General features: G+C 28.1%; 1 protein-coding gene across 3 annotated transcripts in view; it reads left to right on the forward strand.

The window, feature by feature from the left end:
• The first annotated feature begins 7,376 nt into the window (after positions 1-7,376).
• LOC138692779 (zinc finger protein ZFP2-like) overlaps positions 7,377-18,997 on the forward strand; it is a 68,892-nt gene continuing 57,271 nt past the window's right edge. For 2 of the 3 annotated variants that reach the window (XM_069815983.1, XM_069815984.1), the window contains exons 1-3: positions 7,385-7,482; positions 14,566-16,067; positions 17,937-18,031. In XM_069815983.1, coding sequence (XP_069672084.1) covers positions 15,659-16,067; positions 17,937-18,031 — 504 coding nt within the window. In that variant the 5' untranslated portion in view covers positions 7,385-7,482; positions 14,566-15,658. Of the gene's footprint in view, positions 7,483-14,565; positions 16,068-17,936; positions 18,032-18,997 lie in introns of all 3 variants that reach the window. The other variant, XM_069815985.1, reaches the window with a different exon arrangement.

Genomic DNA, 18,997 nt, shown 5'->3' on the forward strand with positions numbered 1-18,997 from the left:
TAACCTAACCGTAAGATGTGTAACTGTTACTACGGTTGCCAGACTTTAGATTTGTAAGGAGGGACATTCCTTTTTCATCAGACCTAATATTTACGTCCAGTTTTTGAGAGTGATATGAGTATGGGCAGAGTTCATATGTTATGGCTGAAAAAAAAAAAAAAAAAAAAAAACAAAAAAAACAATTCCTTTATGTGAAGTTAATAAAACTAATGTGGTTATCAAAATTGGAATGTTAGAAAAGCTCTAGAAATAGCTTCCTCCTTGACTGTTGACAGCAGATCATTACAAGATATGGGAATAATTCAGGCAGCAATAGAGACCAATAAAACTGCTCTTTCCTACAATTCATAAAGCTGCTCCTCAAATCATTTACATAATATAGAAAATAGCTCTAGAATTAAGCAATTTTCTGACTAAAGTTTTAAAATTGTTTGCTGAAGCAATAGGCCTACTCGTAAGATTTACAAGAAACTCTAGATAGCATTAAGGAAGTTTTTCTTCAAAAAGTGTCTGGTGTGTTTTAGGTTGATTCACTTGTGACAGAAAATAAGAGTTTGTAGCTCCAAAATTCCTTAGATGCCTTTCAATTTCTGGAACCAAAGAAAGCCACGGATAATTTCAGTCATTTCATATCAAGTCACTCAAAAAATATTTTCAAAAGGCATTTTTCTCGTTAGTTGATCTAGTAATCTCAGTACACGGTTTAATTACAAAACACTTTATTTTGTGTTTAAAAGCATTACAACCATGTCTGACATTATTACTGATCAAATGTTTAGGACAACTAACAGCAACTATATGATATATTTCTCAATATACTCGGTCCTGCTGGCCCTTCACATTTCTGTATTCGGGCCAGCATTTCCTTAATTACACTATTTACAATTTTAACTGATGATGTGACCCTTGAAGCCTGTTCTTCATGTCCTTTCACTTTCACTTAATATTCATTTCTTGTCCTATTCCTACATTCAACTTCATTCCCCTTTTCTCATAACTAACTAAATACTGCCGTCTTGTAAATAACATAATACATTTAACCTTACTTAATATAGAGCACATAATCCTCGTTGACTATTTCCCTAAAAATTCACCCTATTATTAAATACTCTGATTAAACACTTCTTATACTACACATTCGCGCTCGCAGCTTTGCACATTTGTTACACATAATTTATAACAATATTTGAACAAAACTATTATTCAATAACCCTGAAAAAATGTCGCAGTTCAATTTCAGTTATCCATGCTATTATTTGAACCCACTAATACACCACTTTCTGAGATTATAAACAGTTTTTCTTCTCTACTGTCCCCTCGTTTCGCACTAGCAGCAACTATATTTTCATTATGTTCCTTGAAAGCAGTGTACGCATTTTTATTCTTTCAACATTCACTGAAGCATTATCGACACAGTAATGTCAACTGTTTGTAAAACATAAATTATTATCTTTTTTATTTATAACGAACAGTTATTTATAGTTGCAGAAGATTTACTGTATAAATCATAAAAACTCATTAATTTTGTTTCTACTTCTTCCTTAGTAGCAAAAAAATTACCTCAACAGTAATGACAGCTCTTTAAGAAAAATGATTAAATATCTAGAAGTAGTCTACGTAGCTGACTGTGCAAATGTAAAGCGGAACAAAACGGTTACAATTTGCAGGAAGTTAGAGTACTCAGTTCACTGCATTGCACTCTACACCGTGGGGTGACGGACAGCGTAATGAACGGATCCTGGTTCAAATCCTGGTTGGGCTTTTTCCGGGGTCTTCCCTCAGCCATTTGAAGCATAATTCAGCGTAGGACCTCGAACTCCTTTGGCCAAATTGTTGGGTCACGCCTGCTATATCAATAAAGATATGCCGTTGATTTTCAAGTTCATTGTAAACATCTGTTTTGCGATCCCGTAAATGATTCAGTTTCGTTGAAGATTCGGAATGTCTGCTACAGTATAATTTGTACGTGCATATACTCACCTTGTTGGTTTTCAAGATTTATTTACTGATATTATTTATTTTATAATAGATTAGTTACAAACATGTTTCTTTTCACTTCGTATTTACAGGATTTAAAGTTTACTGAGTTTAGGCTGATTCGCACATATTTAATGGGTAATGATGTGTTTTGTTACGTATTATGTTGAAGGTATGTTTCTGCATTTTTCATAGTGTTAATGTAAGAACAGCAACGCTATAATCCGAGGCGTTGGTGAAATTGTGTTGCATTGTTATTTTAAGTCTTCTATATCCTTAAATATCAGTCCTATCAAAATGTTGCATAGAATAAAACTATCGGAAATCATTTATTATTTGTTATGTAACATATTTCACAAAAATCAATAATAAGCGAGATATTTCGACTTCGTTACGTTCAAATTAATGCAAACAACTCTAGAGGTTTTGGCCAAGAAATTGGGAAAATGAACCACTGTGCGTCGTATGGAAGACATTTTGTTCAAAGACCTTATATATAATACTATATAAGGTCTTTGGGTTTGAAATGGGCTTATAGTTATAAAGTTACATAAATATGAGTATCTGACTTTCTGTTATTTGTTCAATTTCATTTACGTAATATAAATTTTATAGGCTACCTGTGAGAGTGTGGAATACAGGTTATGGTGTTTTATTTTTTTTATTTTATTGGGTTATTTTACGACGCTGTATCAACATCTATGTTATTTAGCGTCTGAATGAATGAAGGTCATTATGCCGGTGAAATTGAAATGAGTCCGGGGTCCAGCACCGAAAGTTACCCAGCATTTGCTCGTATTGGGTTGAGGGAAAACCCCGGAAAAAAAATCTCAGTCAGGTGACTTGCCCCAACCGGGGTGGTGTTTTAAAACATCGCTACCCGACCAACGCCACTGATGCCTTATTTCGATCGTTAGTCCGTGCTAAAGGAAAGCATTTTCCATAGCTCGACAGACGCATTACATATTTCTCGCTGTAGTGTGAGACTTACGCATTGCTATAGCTCTCTCCATATTACATAGTTCATGAACAAAACTCATCACAACAGAAGACCAGAAGACAGCGCGGGATCTTCACTAAGCTCTGGAAAATGAAGAACAACACTTCGAAACTACTTTGCCAGGCAATTACCTAAGAAGGTAACACATTAAGGAAGTTGAGAAGTTAATCAGTGATTACCTAAGTGTTGAAAGTGTATATAAAACAATGAAGAATTTTTTTCTATAGTTTTCTTTTGCAGGAAACAAAACATCAGACAATAAATGGGTGGAAAAAATAGTTTCGAAATTGTATTTGTAGGAAATGGAATATTGACATAAAATTCTTTGACATTGACTGTTTATTTACATACAGTAGTGAAAATATTATTTAAAATCCGATATGTATATCTTTGTTTGCAATTCAATTTCTATATTATGAATCGACTTTGATAGAAAATATTTCAATTCTATTTTGCTACAATACACAGAGCCATATGCATTGAGCAAAACGACAGAAAAACCCGAGCGGGAATGGAATCCATGTTGGAGCACAACTCGAGATCGGTAGGCAATTGTTTTCTCAGCCGACTGAGCAATACCAGTGGCCAATTTGCATATATAGTAAGAGTTACAATATACATTGCTTATTCCTCGAATGCATGTAAGGAACTTCCTACAATCTCAATATATTTTCTAATATATTCAGTAGCATGTCGGCAAAAAAAAAAAAAAAAAAAAAAAAATGCTCTATAGTCTACGCAATCGCCAGGCTAGAAATTTTAAGCTCATTGAAGTTTATTTCGAATTTGTTTTATACATACAGTGTAGACTATAAGTAATGTCATTAATTTTAAAGGGTTAGTCTTAGAGATATTTCAAACAAAAATATCGAATAAACTGAATATCGACAAAATCTCATAGGGCCAAATAAGTTTAATTGAATAAATGTAGAATGACCTAAGTAACATGACTCATTATATTTGAACAATAAAGGTATAACACTTTATTTATTATATTCTCTGACATGTGAATTTTAATGGTTTATTTTCCATAATTTTGTACCGATATAACGAAATTTAACTTCGCTCTAGAATATGCCATTAGGAAATTTCAGGATAACACAGAGGGTTTGGAATTGAACGGGTTACATCAGCTTCTTGTCTATGCGGATGACGTGAATATGTTGGGAGAAAATCCACAAACGACTAGGGGAAACGCGGAAATTCTAGTTGAAGCAAGTAAAGCATCCCGAAAAGACTGAGCCTATGATTATGTCTCGTGACCAGAATATAGTACGAAATGGAACTATAAAAATTGGAGATTTATCCTTCGAAGAGGTGGAAAAATTCAATTATCTTGGAGCAACAGTAACAAACATAAATGACACTCGGGAGGAAATTAAACACAGAATAAATATGGGAAATGCCTGTTATTATTCGGTTGAGAAGCTTTTGTCATCTAGTCTGCTGTCAAAAAATCTGAATGTTAGAATTTATAAAACAGTTATATTACCGGTTGTTCTGTATGGTTGTGAAACTTGGACTCTCACTTTGAGAGAGGAACAGAGATTAACGGTGTTTGAGAATAAGGTTCTTAAGAAAATATTTGGGGCTAAGAGGGATGAAGTTACAGGAGAATGGAGAAAGTTACACAACGCAGAGCTGCACGTATTGTATACTTCACCTGACATAATTAGGACCATAAAATCCAAACGTTTGAGATGGGCAGGACATGTAGCACGTATGTGCGAATCCAGAAATGCATATAGAGTGTTAGTTGGGAGGCCGGAGGGAAAAAGACCTTTGGGAAGGCCGAGACGTAGATGGGAAGATAATATTAAAATGGATTTGAGGGAGGTAAGATAGGATGGTAGAGACTGGATTAATCTTGCGCAGGATAGGGACCAATAGCGGGCTTATGTGAGGGCGGCAATGAACCTCCGGGTTCCTTAAAAGCCAGTAAGTAAGTGTAACGAAATTGTTGAAATATACAAATGACAGATAAATTGAGAATCCTACTAAGTTTCAACCTAAGTTGAACTCACTGTTGTCTTTGTTGCCCTGTTTTCAACACCCAACTGAATGATGACTCTATTATATATATATAATTGTCCATATACTTACATATATACTGTATACATACATACATACATACATACATACATACATACATACATACATACATACATACATACATACATACCTACATACATAAGTTTTCTGCCCGTTGGCAGGTCTCTCACTGCAAACCCAGCATTTTCCAGTCTTTCCTATTTTCTGCCTTCGTCAGTCTCTGCATATGATTCACATATCTTAATGTCGTCTATCATCTGATATCTTCTTCTGACCCGAACTTTTCTCCCCTTCACCATTCATTTCACTCCATCCTTCAGTAGGCAGTTTCTTCTGAGCCAGTGACCGAACCAAATCCTTTTTCTCTTCCTGATCAGTTTCAGCATCATTCTTTCCTCACCCACTCTTTCCAACATAGTTTCATTTCTTATTCTGTCTGTCCACTTCACATGCTCCATTCTTCTCCATGTCCATGTTTCTGCCACATACAATGCGACACTCCACATAAAGCACTACACTAATCTATTCCTTAGTTCTTTTTCCAGGGGTCCGCAGAAGATGCTACTGGCTAAGCTTCCTGTGCCATTGCTTTCCTCCTTTTGACTTCCTGGTAGCAGTTCATGTTACTCCTTATAGTACATGCCAAGTATTTGAAGGTGTCTACTTGCTCTACTGTCTCATTTAGAATTCACGAGTTTACCTTCTTTATTCTTTTTGCGACAACATGATTTTCATCTTGTTTGCATTTATCTTCATCCCATAATGCTCACAGCTGTCATTTAGCTCCAGTAGCATATCCCTTAGTATCGTCTTCTCTTTTGCTAACGACGCCATATCATCAGCAAATCTCATGCACTTTATTATTCTTCCGCTTATTTTTATCTCTCCCATGTTCTGAAAACAATTTGTTCATCAAATTCTCGAAGTACACTGTCGGTCAAAAGTTTTCGATCAGCTATGAAAACAACTATGTACTTTATTTCAATGTACAAACACATCGGAAAAACTAAATAGACCAACAAAATAAATATTTTCTGTCTCTACGTTATGATATGATAGAATATTCGAAACGAAATTCCTGTTTTAACCACAAATCCATAGTTGTGATAGGTAATCGAAAACTTTTGACTGGTGAAAAAGGGAGAAAGGCAAACCCGGTGCTTGAACGTAGTCTACTCGTGTCGAATAGCACCAAGGGGGCCGCCACGCTTAATGTGCCCATCTGACAGACGACTTCTCTTCATGTGCACTGCGGAAAGATCTGGGATTTAACCCAGGCATATTGGTGCACAATCTAATGATTAGAAGTTGTGCACTGCCATCTCTCCTAGTCCCAAAGTAAACATTTTACAAGAGAAATTTCTGACCCCGCCGGGAATCGAACCCGGGCCGGCTAGTCTGGAGGTAAAATTTAAAATGTTTTTTCTTACAAAGCTTTGCATTTCAGTAGTTTTTTCTGTTAGATATTAATTTCTCGTTTGCAATTTGGACGATATAGACGTAGTATTACATGAGCTTTGTAAATTTCTAAAGAGCCACTCAGGTGATGACGTCCAATAATTAATACATTTTTTTTTATCTTACAGTAAGTCAGAAATTAATATTTGTATTTTATTAGAAACTTTCCTCATTAGAAGATTGCCGTGAGGATAAAATACGCTTTAGCAATTTGAGTGTATAAAGAAAATTAATATTACATTATATAAACCTTATTTAAATCAATAAGTGTGTGACAAGGATTTTTACAGATACAGAAATATAGACATTTATTTATTTTATTTATTCATTCATTCATTTATATTGGCAGCGTTAAGGCCATAAAACCTTTGGCCCATAAGAATAGCAAATATAAAAGTGAAATACAGGAACAATATACAATAAATAATAATAATAATAATAATAATAATAATAATAATAATAATAATAATAACAAAAGAGTTTAGTTACATGTAATTCTAAGAATCAAGCAATTACGTTTCAGTAATGTGAATCGAAGTAATTGTAATAGTAATAATAAAAAAAATTATATATCAAAAATAAAAATGATATATTAGCAGATACATTTTAGGAAAGCTCACAATCTGTTTAATAGTATTTACAAAGTCGCCAGATTGTATACGGGAAGTTTCATTGTTGTTGCTTAGGTACAGAAAAAGTCGCTAAATCCCTTCGTTAGAAGAAATTGAAGTTTTAAAGAAATTGTCACCGAAAAAATAAAAGCCGTAAGATTTAGAGCCAAAACCTCTGCAATACAACTAGGTATATACATGCAGTTTTATATTAAATTCTGAGACCACCGAAATAAAGTGCTACAATGGTTAGGCCTAGTTAATCCAGAAACCTGTGTGTCACGGTCTTCTATGTCAACAGATATAAAGCTCTCTTATTTGCACTTACGTTGAAAATACAATTACATAAATTTGCGCTCCGTTAAATTATTCCGTAAGATACCGGTACGTATTTTTTTTCATTACTTTAATCCATTTTCTTTTTATTGCACGCTCACCAGTTTGTGATTTATAATTTACGTAAGTCTTATTGATATTGAGATCATTAAGAACATTCAGTGTTATTCATGTTTCCTGATTGTTTTGTTAAAATAATGTAATGAGCGGTGTTGATTGTCATTTGGGTAATTCTACAAAACTATACCAAAGGAGGCGTCATTTTTCTCTTCAGGAATATTGCGTTCTACGAAGAGTAGGCTATTAGCACAAAATAAATTATTGGCACTGAAAGTGCCTTTTCGTAAGCATGATTTATTCACTCACTCACTGATTTATTTATTTATTTATTTATTTATTTATTTATTTATTTATTTATTTATTTATTTATTTATTTATTTATTTATTTATTTATTTATTTATTTATTTATTTATTTATTTATTTATTTATTTATTTATTTATTTATTTATTTATTTATTTATTTATTTATTTATTTATTTATTTATTTATTTATTTATTTATTTATTTATTTATTTATTTATTTATTTATTTATTTATTTATTTATTTATTTATTTATTTATTTATTTATTTATTTATTTATTTATTTATTTATTTATTTATTTATTTATTTATTTATTTATTTATTTATTTATTTATTTATTTATTTATTTATTTATTTATTTATTTATTTATTTATTTATTTATTTATTTATTTATTTATTTATTTATTTATTTATTTATTTATTTATTTATTTATTTATTTATTTATTTATTTATTTATTTATTTATTTATTTATTTATTTATTTATTTATTTATTTATTTATTTATTTATTTATTTATTTATTTATTTATTTATTTATTTATTTATTTATTTATTTATTTATTTATTTATTTATTTATTTATTTATTTATTTATTTATTTATTTATTTATTTATTTATTTATTTATTTATTTATTTATTTATTTATTTATTTATTTATTTATTTATTTATTTATTTATTTATTTATTTATTTATTTATTTATTTATTTATTTATTTATTTATTTATTTATTTATTTATTTATTTATTTATTTATTTATTTATTTATTTATTTATTTATTTATTTATTTATTTATTTATTTATTTATTTATTTATTTATTTATTTATTTATTTATTTATTTATTTATTTATTTATTTATTTATTTATTTATTTATTTATTTATTTATTTATTTATTTATTTATTTATTTATTTATTTATTTATTTATTTATTTATTTATTTATTTATTTATTTATTTATTTATTTATTTATTTATTTATTTATTTATTTATTTATTTATTTATTTATTTATTTATTTATTTATTTATTTATTTATTTATTTATTTATTTATTTATTTATTTATTTATTTATTTATTTATTTATTTATTTATTTATTTATTTATTTATTTATTTATTTATTTATTTATTTATTTATTTATTTATTTATTTATTTATTTATTTATTTATTTATTTATTTATTTATTTATTTATTTATTTATTTATTTATTTATTTATTTATTTATTTATTTATTTATTTATTTATTTATTTATTTATTTATTTATTTATTTATTTATTTATTTATTTATTTATTTATTTATTTATTTATTTATTTATTTATTTATTTATTTATTTATTTATTTATTTATTTATTTATTTATTTATTTATTTATTTATTTATTTATTTATTTATTTATTTATTTATTTATTTATTTATTTATTTATTTATTTATTTATTTATTTATTTATTTATTTATTTATTTATTTATTTATTTATTTATTTATTTATTTATTTATTTATTTATTTATTTATTTATTTATTTATTTATTTATTTATTTATTTATTTATTTATTTATTTATTTATTTATTTATTTATTTATTTATTTATTTATTTATTTATTTATTTATTTATTTATTTATTTATTTATTTATTTATTTATTTATTTATTTATTTATTTATTTATTTATTTATTTATTTATTTATTTATTTATTTATTTATTTATTTATTTATTTATTTATTTATTTATTTATTTATTTATTTATTTATTTATTTATTTATTTATTTATTTATTTATTTATTTATTTATTTATTTATTTATTTATTTATTTATTTATTTATTTATTTATTTATTTATTTATTTATTTATTTATTTATTTATTTATTTATTTATTTATTTATTTATTTATTTATTTATTTATTTATTTATTTATTTATTTATTTATTTATTTATTTATTTATTTATTTATTTATTTATTTATTTATTTATTTATTTATTTATTTATTTATTTATTTATTTATTTATTTATTTATTTATTTATTTATTTATTTATTTATTTATTTATTTATTTATTTATTTATTTATTTATTTATTTATTTATTTATTTATTTATTTATTTATTTATTTATTTATTTATTTATTTATTTATTTATTTATTTATTTATTTATTTATTTATTTATTTATTTATTTATTTATTTATTTATTTATTTATTTATTTATTTATTTATTTATTTATTTATTTATTTATTTATTTATTTATTTATTTATTTATTTATTTATTTATTTATTTATTTATTTATTTATTTATTTATTTATTTATTTATTTATTTATTTATTTATTTATTTATTTATTTATTTATTTATTTATTTATTTATTTATTTATTTATTTATTTATTTATTTATTTATTTATTTATTTATTTATTTATTTATTTATTTATTTATTTATTTATTTATTTATTTATTTATTTATTTATTTATTTATTTATTTATTTATTTATTTATTTATTTATTTATTTATTTATTTATTTATTTATTTATTTATTTATTTATTTATTTATTTATTTATTTATTTATTTATTTATTTATTTATTTATTTATTTATTTATTTATTTATTTATTTATTTATTTATTTATTTATTTATTTATTTATTTATTTATTTATTTATTTATTTATTTATTTATTTATTTATTTATTTATTTATTTATTTATTTATTTATTTATTTATTTATTTATTTATTTATTTATTTATTTATTTATTTATTTATTTATTTATTTATTTATTTATTTATTTATTTATTTATTTATTTATTTATTTATTTATTTATTTATTTATTTATTTATTTATTTATTTATTTATTTATTTATTTATTTATTTATTTATTTATTTATTTATTTATTTATTTATTTATTTATTTATTTATTTATTTATTTATTTATTTATTTATTTATTTATTTATTTATTTATTTATTTATTTATTTATTTATTTATTTATTTATTTATTTATTTATTTATTTATTTATTTATTTATTTATTTATTTATTTATTTATTTATTTATTTATTTATTTATTTATTTATTTATTTATTTATTTATTTATTTATTTATTTATTTATTTATTTATTTATTTATTTATTTATTTATTTATTTATTTATTTATTTATTTATTTATTTATTTATTTATTTATTTATTTATTTATTTATTTATTTATTTATTTATTTATTTATTTATTTATTTATTTATTTATTTATTTATTTATTTATTTATTTATTTATTTATTTATTTATTTATTTATTTATTTATTTATTTATTTATTTATTTATTTATTTATTTATTTATTTATTTATTTATTTATTTATTTATTTATTTATTTATTTATTTATTTAAAAAATCTTATACAAATTAAACTAAACTAAATTGCATATAGATTGGGCTTTTTGTACTATGGCAGATATAAATGTACTTCTAGAACTAATATCACAATTGTTAAAATACTTATTATAATAGTAACAACTTCTATATAGATGGTATTGTTTGTACTGTAATTTGTCCGGGGACACCTTAAAAATGTTCTATTAATTCTATTACTATAATTAGGAACTTCAAATACGACTAGATTAATTAACTGATTACAATTACATTCATTTACAATTGAATGAAGGAACATGACGTCGTAAATAACCCTACGTAATTTTAAAGCATTATAATTGTACACTTTCATAAGCATAGTATATGGAACATAATTTTCATGTAGTGGATATTTGCCATTTTGTATATAATAAAGTAACCTAAGAATTTTCTTTTTGTATATTTTCAATTAATAGTAGTGGGAGACCAAACAACTGATGCATATTCTAATTTAGACCTAACAAAAATTTGAATATAAACATGTTAATGCCTTGACGTTTTTAAAACCTATTGTATTTCTAATAATAAAACCTATACGCTGATACTACTATATTACTTATGTGATATGTGAATGTTAACTTACTATCTAATTGAACACCCAAATCATTGACAACTTCCACTCTTTTCAGTAATGCACCTCCCATTGAATACATGTAATTGTGATAGTCTTTTTCCTTGTGAATGATATAATGCTACACTTGATAATGTTGAAAGGCTGTTTGTTTTCTAAAGACCATTGCCTACATATATCTGTATCAGTCTGTAGAGACAAACAATCATCTAAACAATGAATACTTCTATAAATTTTTAAATCATTAGCGAATAATAAGCTAAGCGAGTTGCTAATGCAGTCTCGTAAATCATTTATAAAGATAAGAAATAGAAGTGGTCCTAAGTTCGAACCTTGTTTCACACCTGATGTTACTGGATAAACATCTGCTTGCCCTCCATGATGATGCGCATTCGACAAACACAGACAAATCTGCTCTTTTTAGTATTTCAAGATATAATTGTGAGTGAGGAATCCGTATACTGAAATTTTTCCACTGTAACCTAACATAAACTAACCTAATTTGACCTTAACTAACGCTAACTAACCCAACGAAACTAAGTTAACCTGTTAATGTTTTGTTACCTTTATTGTAACGAAGAACTGTACCAAGGTGAGTCACATGATAGATTCTGATTAACTTAATACTTCATAACCCTTTTGAGTTTGTATGAGACAAGGATTCAATCGTCAAGTTTAATTTCAGTTCCGAGCTGACTATTTTCATGAATAATTATGTCATGCTAAAGCATGTTTCTATCTTTTTAAATAGTGGAGCAGGAATTCATCATCTTTGGAGTAATTGGACATTAACCAATGTATGGCGCAACACACTTGAAGAGTTTTCGCTAGCGAGAAATCTGTTGCGCGAAAGAGGCGAAGAGCCTTCCTCCACATACTTGGCGAGTTCTCGCTATCACAGATCACACCTCGCTATGATCATCTATGCACTGTCTTCATGCAGAAAGCATTTTTGTGAATATAGTAATGACTCGGGGGAAATATTATAGGTTATGTATTTACGTATATTGCTGTACTTAAATACATAACCTGTAAGTATATTGTCGTACTTCACAAATTACTTACAAACGCTATGTTGAATCTGAGTATTCAGATGATGAGGAAATGGAATGGAGTTATATGAACATATTTTGTTAATGAAAAGAAAAAGTAGGTCTAAAATTAAAGCCAAAAAATATCTGAAAATCACATTGTATCTTACGAAAATAAGCGCGAGTTTTGGACACTGGTTTTGATTTGAACGATGATACGTTTAGGCGTTATTTCAGGTTGAATGGACCACAGTTTTTTGCCATTCATGATATGATAGAGGATTCTTTGCTATGTTCTGATTAAAATTATGTAAACTGTTACGACATATAGATACATTATTTAAAATGTTTAATTAATACTATTAAATCTCATCAAAATAAAATATAGCCCTATTTATTTTCAGATAATCTGATATTTGTCTCCAGATTTCTTCTTTAAGTTTCGTGTTTTTATAGTTTTCATCCCAAGTATCATATAAATAGGCCTACAGGTGACATCGTACAAGTTCGATAAGTTCCTGACTGCAATTATCAGCCATCTTTCCTCATTTTCAAATAAAAACAATACAATTCATCGCCACCTCCGATATCTTTCACTACATTCAATCGTCAAAACGAGTATAAATGTCAAACATCTTTGATAAATGTGTCAAGAAAATTCGCTGAGCTACCGATTCCAGCGAGAAACTCACACGAGGTTTTTGCCTCCGACGAGAGTCTCTTCCAGTGTGTGGACGTCCATTTGAATCCATGTTATCAATTTTTTCTTTTCTCGCAACACATTTCTCGCTGGCGAAAACTCTGAAAGTGTGTTACGGGCCTTACAGAGTGAATCTGTCTCAAATTTTGGATGACAATTTCTTTTACCATATGGTCAAAATTAGACTTGTACATCTCTATTTCAGTGCTTGACATGTAAAACTTTTGTTTTAGCCATCAATTTCTTTCCTCTCTCAGCAAAATTTTGGCCAATTTTTAAGTGGATGTCTGAAGACCGTCAGTAGACTTGGAATGCGAGCAGCTACTCCTTTACCATGAGCTCTGGCAAAAAAATTCCACACAATTTGCGCCTCGTCATGTCCTAAAGTCATATTGCATAGTGTGTCTTTTATATTTTAATTCTTGTGCAGCCAAATCGAAAAGGAACTCAATTCCTTTAACAGAATGTTTTTATAGTTTCTATAGTTTTATAGTTTATAGTGACAGTGCAAAGTATTTGAACAGTGAAATGTTTTTGAAGTGTTAGTGAAATCAGGATATAATGAGTGAAATGTGTCGTAGTTCCAGTGCAGTGAGTGAGTTGACAGCGAAATGAGTGTAATTAGAAAGGTACTTGTGCAGATATGCAAATATACTCGTGGGTTTTAGTTCGATCTTAGTTTTAAGATACAAATTAGAATATTTCAAATGTTATTTTAAGTGTATTATTATTATTATTATTATTATTATTATTATTAATTATTGTTAGTATTAATCATTAGTATTATTATTAATTGTATTTTTAATTAATAACTTTATTATTGTCATTATTGAGTGTAACTACTTACCACTGCCACCGGGTATATACCCATTGCAGTGTAAATACATACATACATACATACATACATACATACATACATACATACATACATACATACATACATTTAAGGCAAACTTTGTCGAGATTTGTAAGCAGGAATGCCACCTTGATTTACACTCTCGAGTATCTATTGTGAGACTTTCTAATCTACTCTGTCACATTCTAATTCTGTTTTGTATTTTTATTTGTTCTGTTCTAGATTTTGGAAGCTTTCTTTCGATCTGCTTTTCGTCTTTCTTTGTCCAGTATTTGGACTTGGTTCATGCTCACTCTGCTTCGATATAATCAGGTTATCTCTGCTCATGAGTTTGCATACCAGCACTGTATACGCAGTAATGAAGCCGTTTTAGGCCCGTAACACACTTGAAGAGTTTTCGCCAGCGAGAAATGTGTTGCGAGAAAGAGGAGAAGAGCCTTCCTCCACACTCTTGGCGAGTTCTCGCTATCACAGATCACACCTCGCTATGATCATCTATGCACTGTCTTCATGCAGAAAGCATTTTTCTGATTATAGTAATGACTGATTGGGGGAAATATTATAGGTTATGTATTTACGTATATTGTCGTACTTAAATATATAACCTGTAAGTATATTGTCGTATTTACAAATTACGTCCGAACGCTATGTTGAATCTGAGTATTCAGATGATGAGGAAATGGAGTTACATGATCATATTTTGTTAATGAAAAGAAGTAGGCCTAAAATTAAAGCCAGAAATATCTGAAAATCACATATTATCTTACGAAAATAAGGGCATGTTTTGGACACTGGTTTCGATTTGAATGATGATACGTTTAGGCGTTATTTCAGGTTGAATGGACCTCAGTTTTTTGCCATTCATGATATGATAGAGGATTCTTTGCTATGTTCTGATTAAAATTATGTAAACTGTTAAGACATATAGATACATTATTTCAAATGTTTAATTAATACTATTAAATCTCATCAAAATAAAATATAGCCCTATTTATTTTCAGATAATCTGATATTTGTCTCCAGATTTCTTCTTTAAGTTTCGTGTTTTTATAGTTTTCATCCCGTGTATCATATAAATAGGCCTACGGGTGACATTGTACAAGTTCGATAAGTTTCTGACTGCAATTATCAGCCATCTTTCCTCATTTTCGAATAAAAAGATACAATTTTATACACCGTCACCTGTGATATCTTTTTCTACATTCAGGCGTTATAAAGAATATAAATGTCAGACATCTTTGATAAAAGTGTCAAGAAAATCGCATGCAGTTCCAGAGCTTCAGTCCGTGTGTGTGGTTAGTTGTGATCAGTTGAAATGTTTAAAGTGATCGAGCACCACGCCGACTGTGAGATGCAGTCTGTTATCCGTTTCTTGAATGCGAGAAACATCAAACCAGCTGACATTCATCATCAACTTTGTGAGGTGTATGGTGATGATGCCATTAATGATGGAATGGTCAGGAGATGGGTTAGAAAGTTCAACGAGGGCCGCATCTCTGTGCATGACGAGCAGCATACCGGTCGGCCATCTTTGATCAATGACGATTTGTTGCGTGCTGTCGATGAAAAAATTCATGAGGACAGGAGGTTCACAATTTCTTCGCTTTCTTTGAATTTTCCACAAATGTTGCGGAGTGGTTCGCAGGAGGGTGAATTCTACAATGAGGGGATAGAAAGACTTGTGCCACGACTCGATAAATGCCTCAATAATGGTGGAGATTATGGTGAGAAGTAATTGAAGTGTGGGGAATACAATGCTACAAAAATAGTTTGTAAATATTTTCCCGTTTACTTTCTACACCCTTTTGGAACTTACTTTAAGAACACGCCTCGTAGCATGATTAAAGTATGTAGTGCTATTTGAAAAATTGAAGACGTCACGTGTATCTTGTACCATAATGTAGTTAGATGCACCAAATCTCCACAATCATGTTAGCCCCTCGTTCTTACATAACGCTAAAAAACAAAAATTCCAATACTTATCCAAACAAAAAAGTTATAATAGCTACATCTTGATTACACATCTTGATTACACAACGTTTAAGGATGTATCACTTCGGAATATGTATGATAAGACTTTCTTGTGTTAGATTTTAACGTACCTTGGTAACATGTTTCGACCTATTTTCGGTCATCTTCGGAACTGGTCGTTGTTGCTCTTGGCGCCTCTTGTTTCCCGTGTGGGTGTGTTCGTAGTGTAGAGACAAAGAGTGTATGTGTTTTGAAATTGAATTGTGTGTTGAGAATATCGTTTCATATTGTTCTAGTGTGTTGAGTTTCTGGCTTTTTGGTTGGATGTGCAGTATTTCTATGTCTGTGTTGATGTCTCTGTAGGTGTGGTTGGCATTTGTGACGTGTTCTGCATATGTGGAGGTGTTTTGTAATTTTGTTATGCCTGTGATGTGTTCTTTGTAACGTGTTTGAAATGATCTGCCTGTCTGTCCTCTGTAGAAGTTGTTGCAGGTGTTACATTTGAGTTTGTATACGCCTGTGTGGTTGTATTTGTGTGTTCAGATGTTTTTGTAGAGTGTTATTTGTTCTATATGCGATGTTGTAGTTAATTTCTTGAATGAGGTTGCAATTTTATGTGTGTTTTTGTTTTCGTATGTTAGTGTGATGTATTTTTTGTGTTCTTGTGTTTGTGTTGTATTCTTCTGTTTTTTGTGGTTTTGTTTTGTCTTACGTATTATGTTGTCTATTTTGTTGGGGTTGTATCCGTTTTCTTGTGGTATGTATTTGATTGTGTTTAGCTCTTCGTTGTAATCCTGTTGGTTCATTGGTATGTTGAGTAGTCTGTGTACCATTGTTCGGAATGCAGCTTGTTTGTGTTGTGTGGGGTGGTTGGATGTGTTGTGTATGTGTGTTGTTGTTGTGGGTTTTCTGTATACTTTGAATGTGTGTTTGTTGTCTACTTTTGTTATTGTGATGTCTAGAAAATTTATGGATTTGTTGTTTTCAATTTCTAATGTGTAGTGTAGCTTTGGGTGTATTTTGTTTAAGTGTTGATAGGTTTAGGATCTGTCTTTTCTTTCCTTTGTATAATATTATAATAGGTGTACAAGATAAATCAGACAGCCTGTATATTATTCCAGGGATATGTTATCCTCCTATACATATACCCAGATATAGTAACCCCACTGTCCACACCTAAGGAATAACGGTTAGCGCGTTTAACCGCGAAACCAGGTGCCCAGGCTCGAATCCCTGTCGAGGCAAGTTACCTGGTTGAGGATTTTTCCGGGATTTTCCCTCTACCCAATATGAGCAAATGCTGGGTAACTTTCGGTGATGGACCTCGAACTCATTTCACCAGTATTATTACCTTCTCATTCAGACGCTAAATAACCTGAGATGTTGATGAAGCGTCAGAAAATAACCTATAAAAATTAACCCAACTAGCATCTAGAATTACATGCTCAGCTGTCCTCGTGTACACATTGGTTTGTATTTGTGGTAATTGTTTGTTTTCTGGCGCATTCCCACATAAATACACACACTACACAGATATCCAGTTATTATTGCCAAGCTAATAATTCTATCTAAATATCTCACTTTCTGCATATTAATATAATATTCTTAATTTCCTTTTTCAGTCGTAATGGATGTGAACAAGATGGAACCTGGGTCCGATCCACTGGCTATACACACAAGTAACGCAGAAATAGAAGAGAAGGAGCCTTTATCTGAGGTACTATATTGAGAGCAATTACTTCTTATTCTCTAAATGTATCATTTAAAGCCAGGGCGCAGATACATTTGTAATTAAATATTTTTCTTGCACGTGATGAAACACAATAAGAAAAGTTAAAAATTTTGAATGTGACGTTTCAAGCGTAAAAGCACAATTTTATTTCAGATAAAACATATTCTCACAAAATCATATAACTACGTATTTTCTGCAAATCTATATATATAATTTGAACTGGTAATGGAAACTACGGGAAAACGGCTGAACGCATTTTAATAAATGACCCTTCATTTTGAAGCCTGGAACTCAGAGTTTTTTTCAGAAAAATAGTAGTTTTCAGTGAAATGTCACTTTTCCTACATCACTTTCCTGTTTTCCAAAATCCATCTGTCGTCAGTTTTGAGAACTAACTGCGTTTTAGAATAAAACAAAACACACACTTCAATAAATAATATTACTCGTAGGCCATGATCTACAAGAATGCTGACATATTTAGAGCTCAAATTCAATTGGTTATTAAAAACTTCAGAAGTTACTAAAAATAATTTACAGGCTGATTCTGTGATGTATCTTTTCTGAGTACAGCTGTGTATTGGATATTAAAAACTACAAAACTTGAGGTGGTTTGATGACATTATTACCCTTAGAAATGAAATATTATTATAGCTAGTGCCATGCTGTGACTATTTTTCATTAATTATACATATTAATGCTATTTTGATGACATGAAAGTGAAACGTTTTGGGGTTGTATAAGTACGAATATCTTAAATTAGATCTTGATTTCTATAATTTACTGAGTTGCGGCTATTTAGTATAATAGTTTATATTACTGAAAACTATAAAACTTACGTAAGATAATAATATTTTTATTAAAAGTCAAATATTTATATAGTTATTAATCAAGTGGGGTTGGATCTTTTTCATATATTCAATGGCGGTATGGCGTAGGTATTTATATGCGTGA

The sequence above is a fragment of the Periplaneta americana genome, chromosome 17 (assembly GCF_040183065.1).
Source record: "Periplaneta americana isolate PAMFEO1 chromosome 17, P.americana_PAMFEO1_priV1, whole genome shotgun sequence".
NCBI classification, from domain to species: Eukaryota; Metazoa; Arthropoda; class Insecta; order Blattodea; family Blattidae; genus Periplaneta; species Periplaneta americana.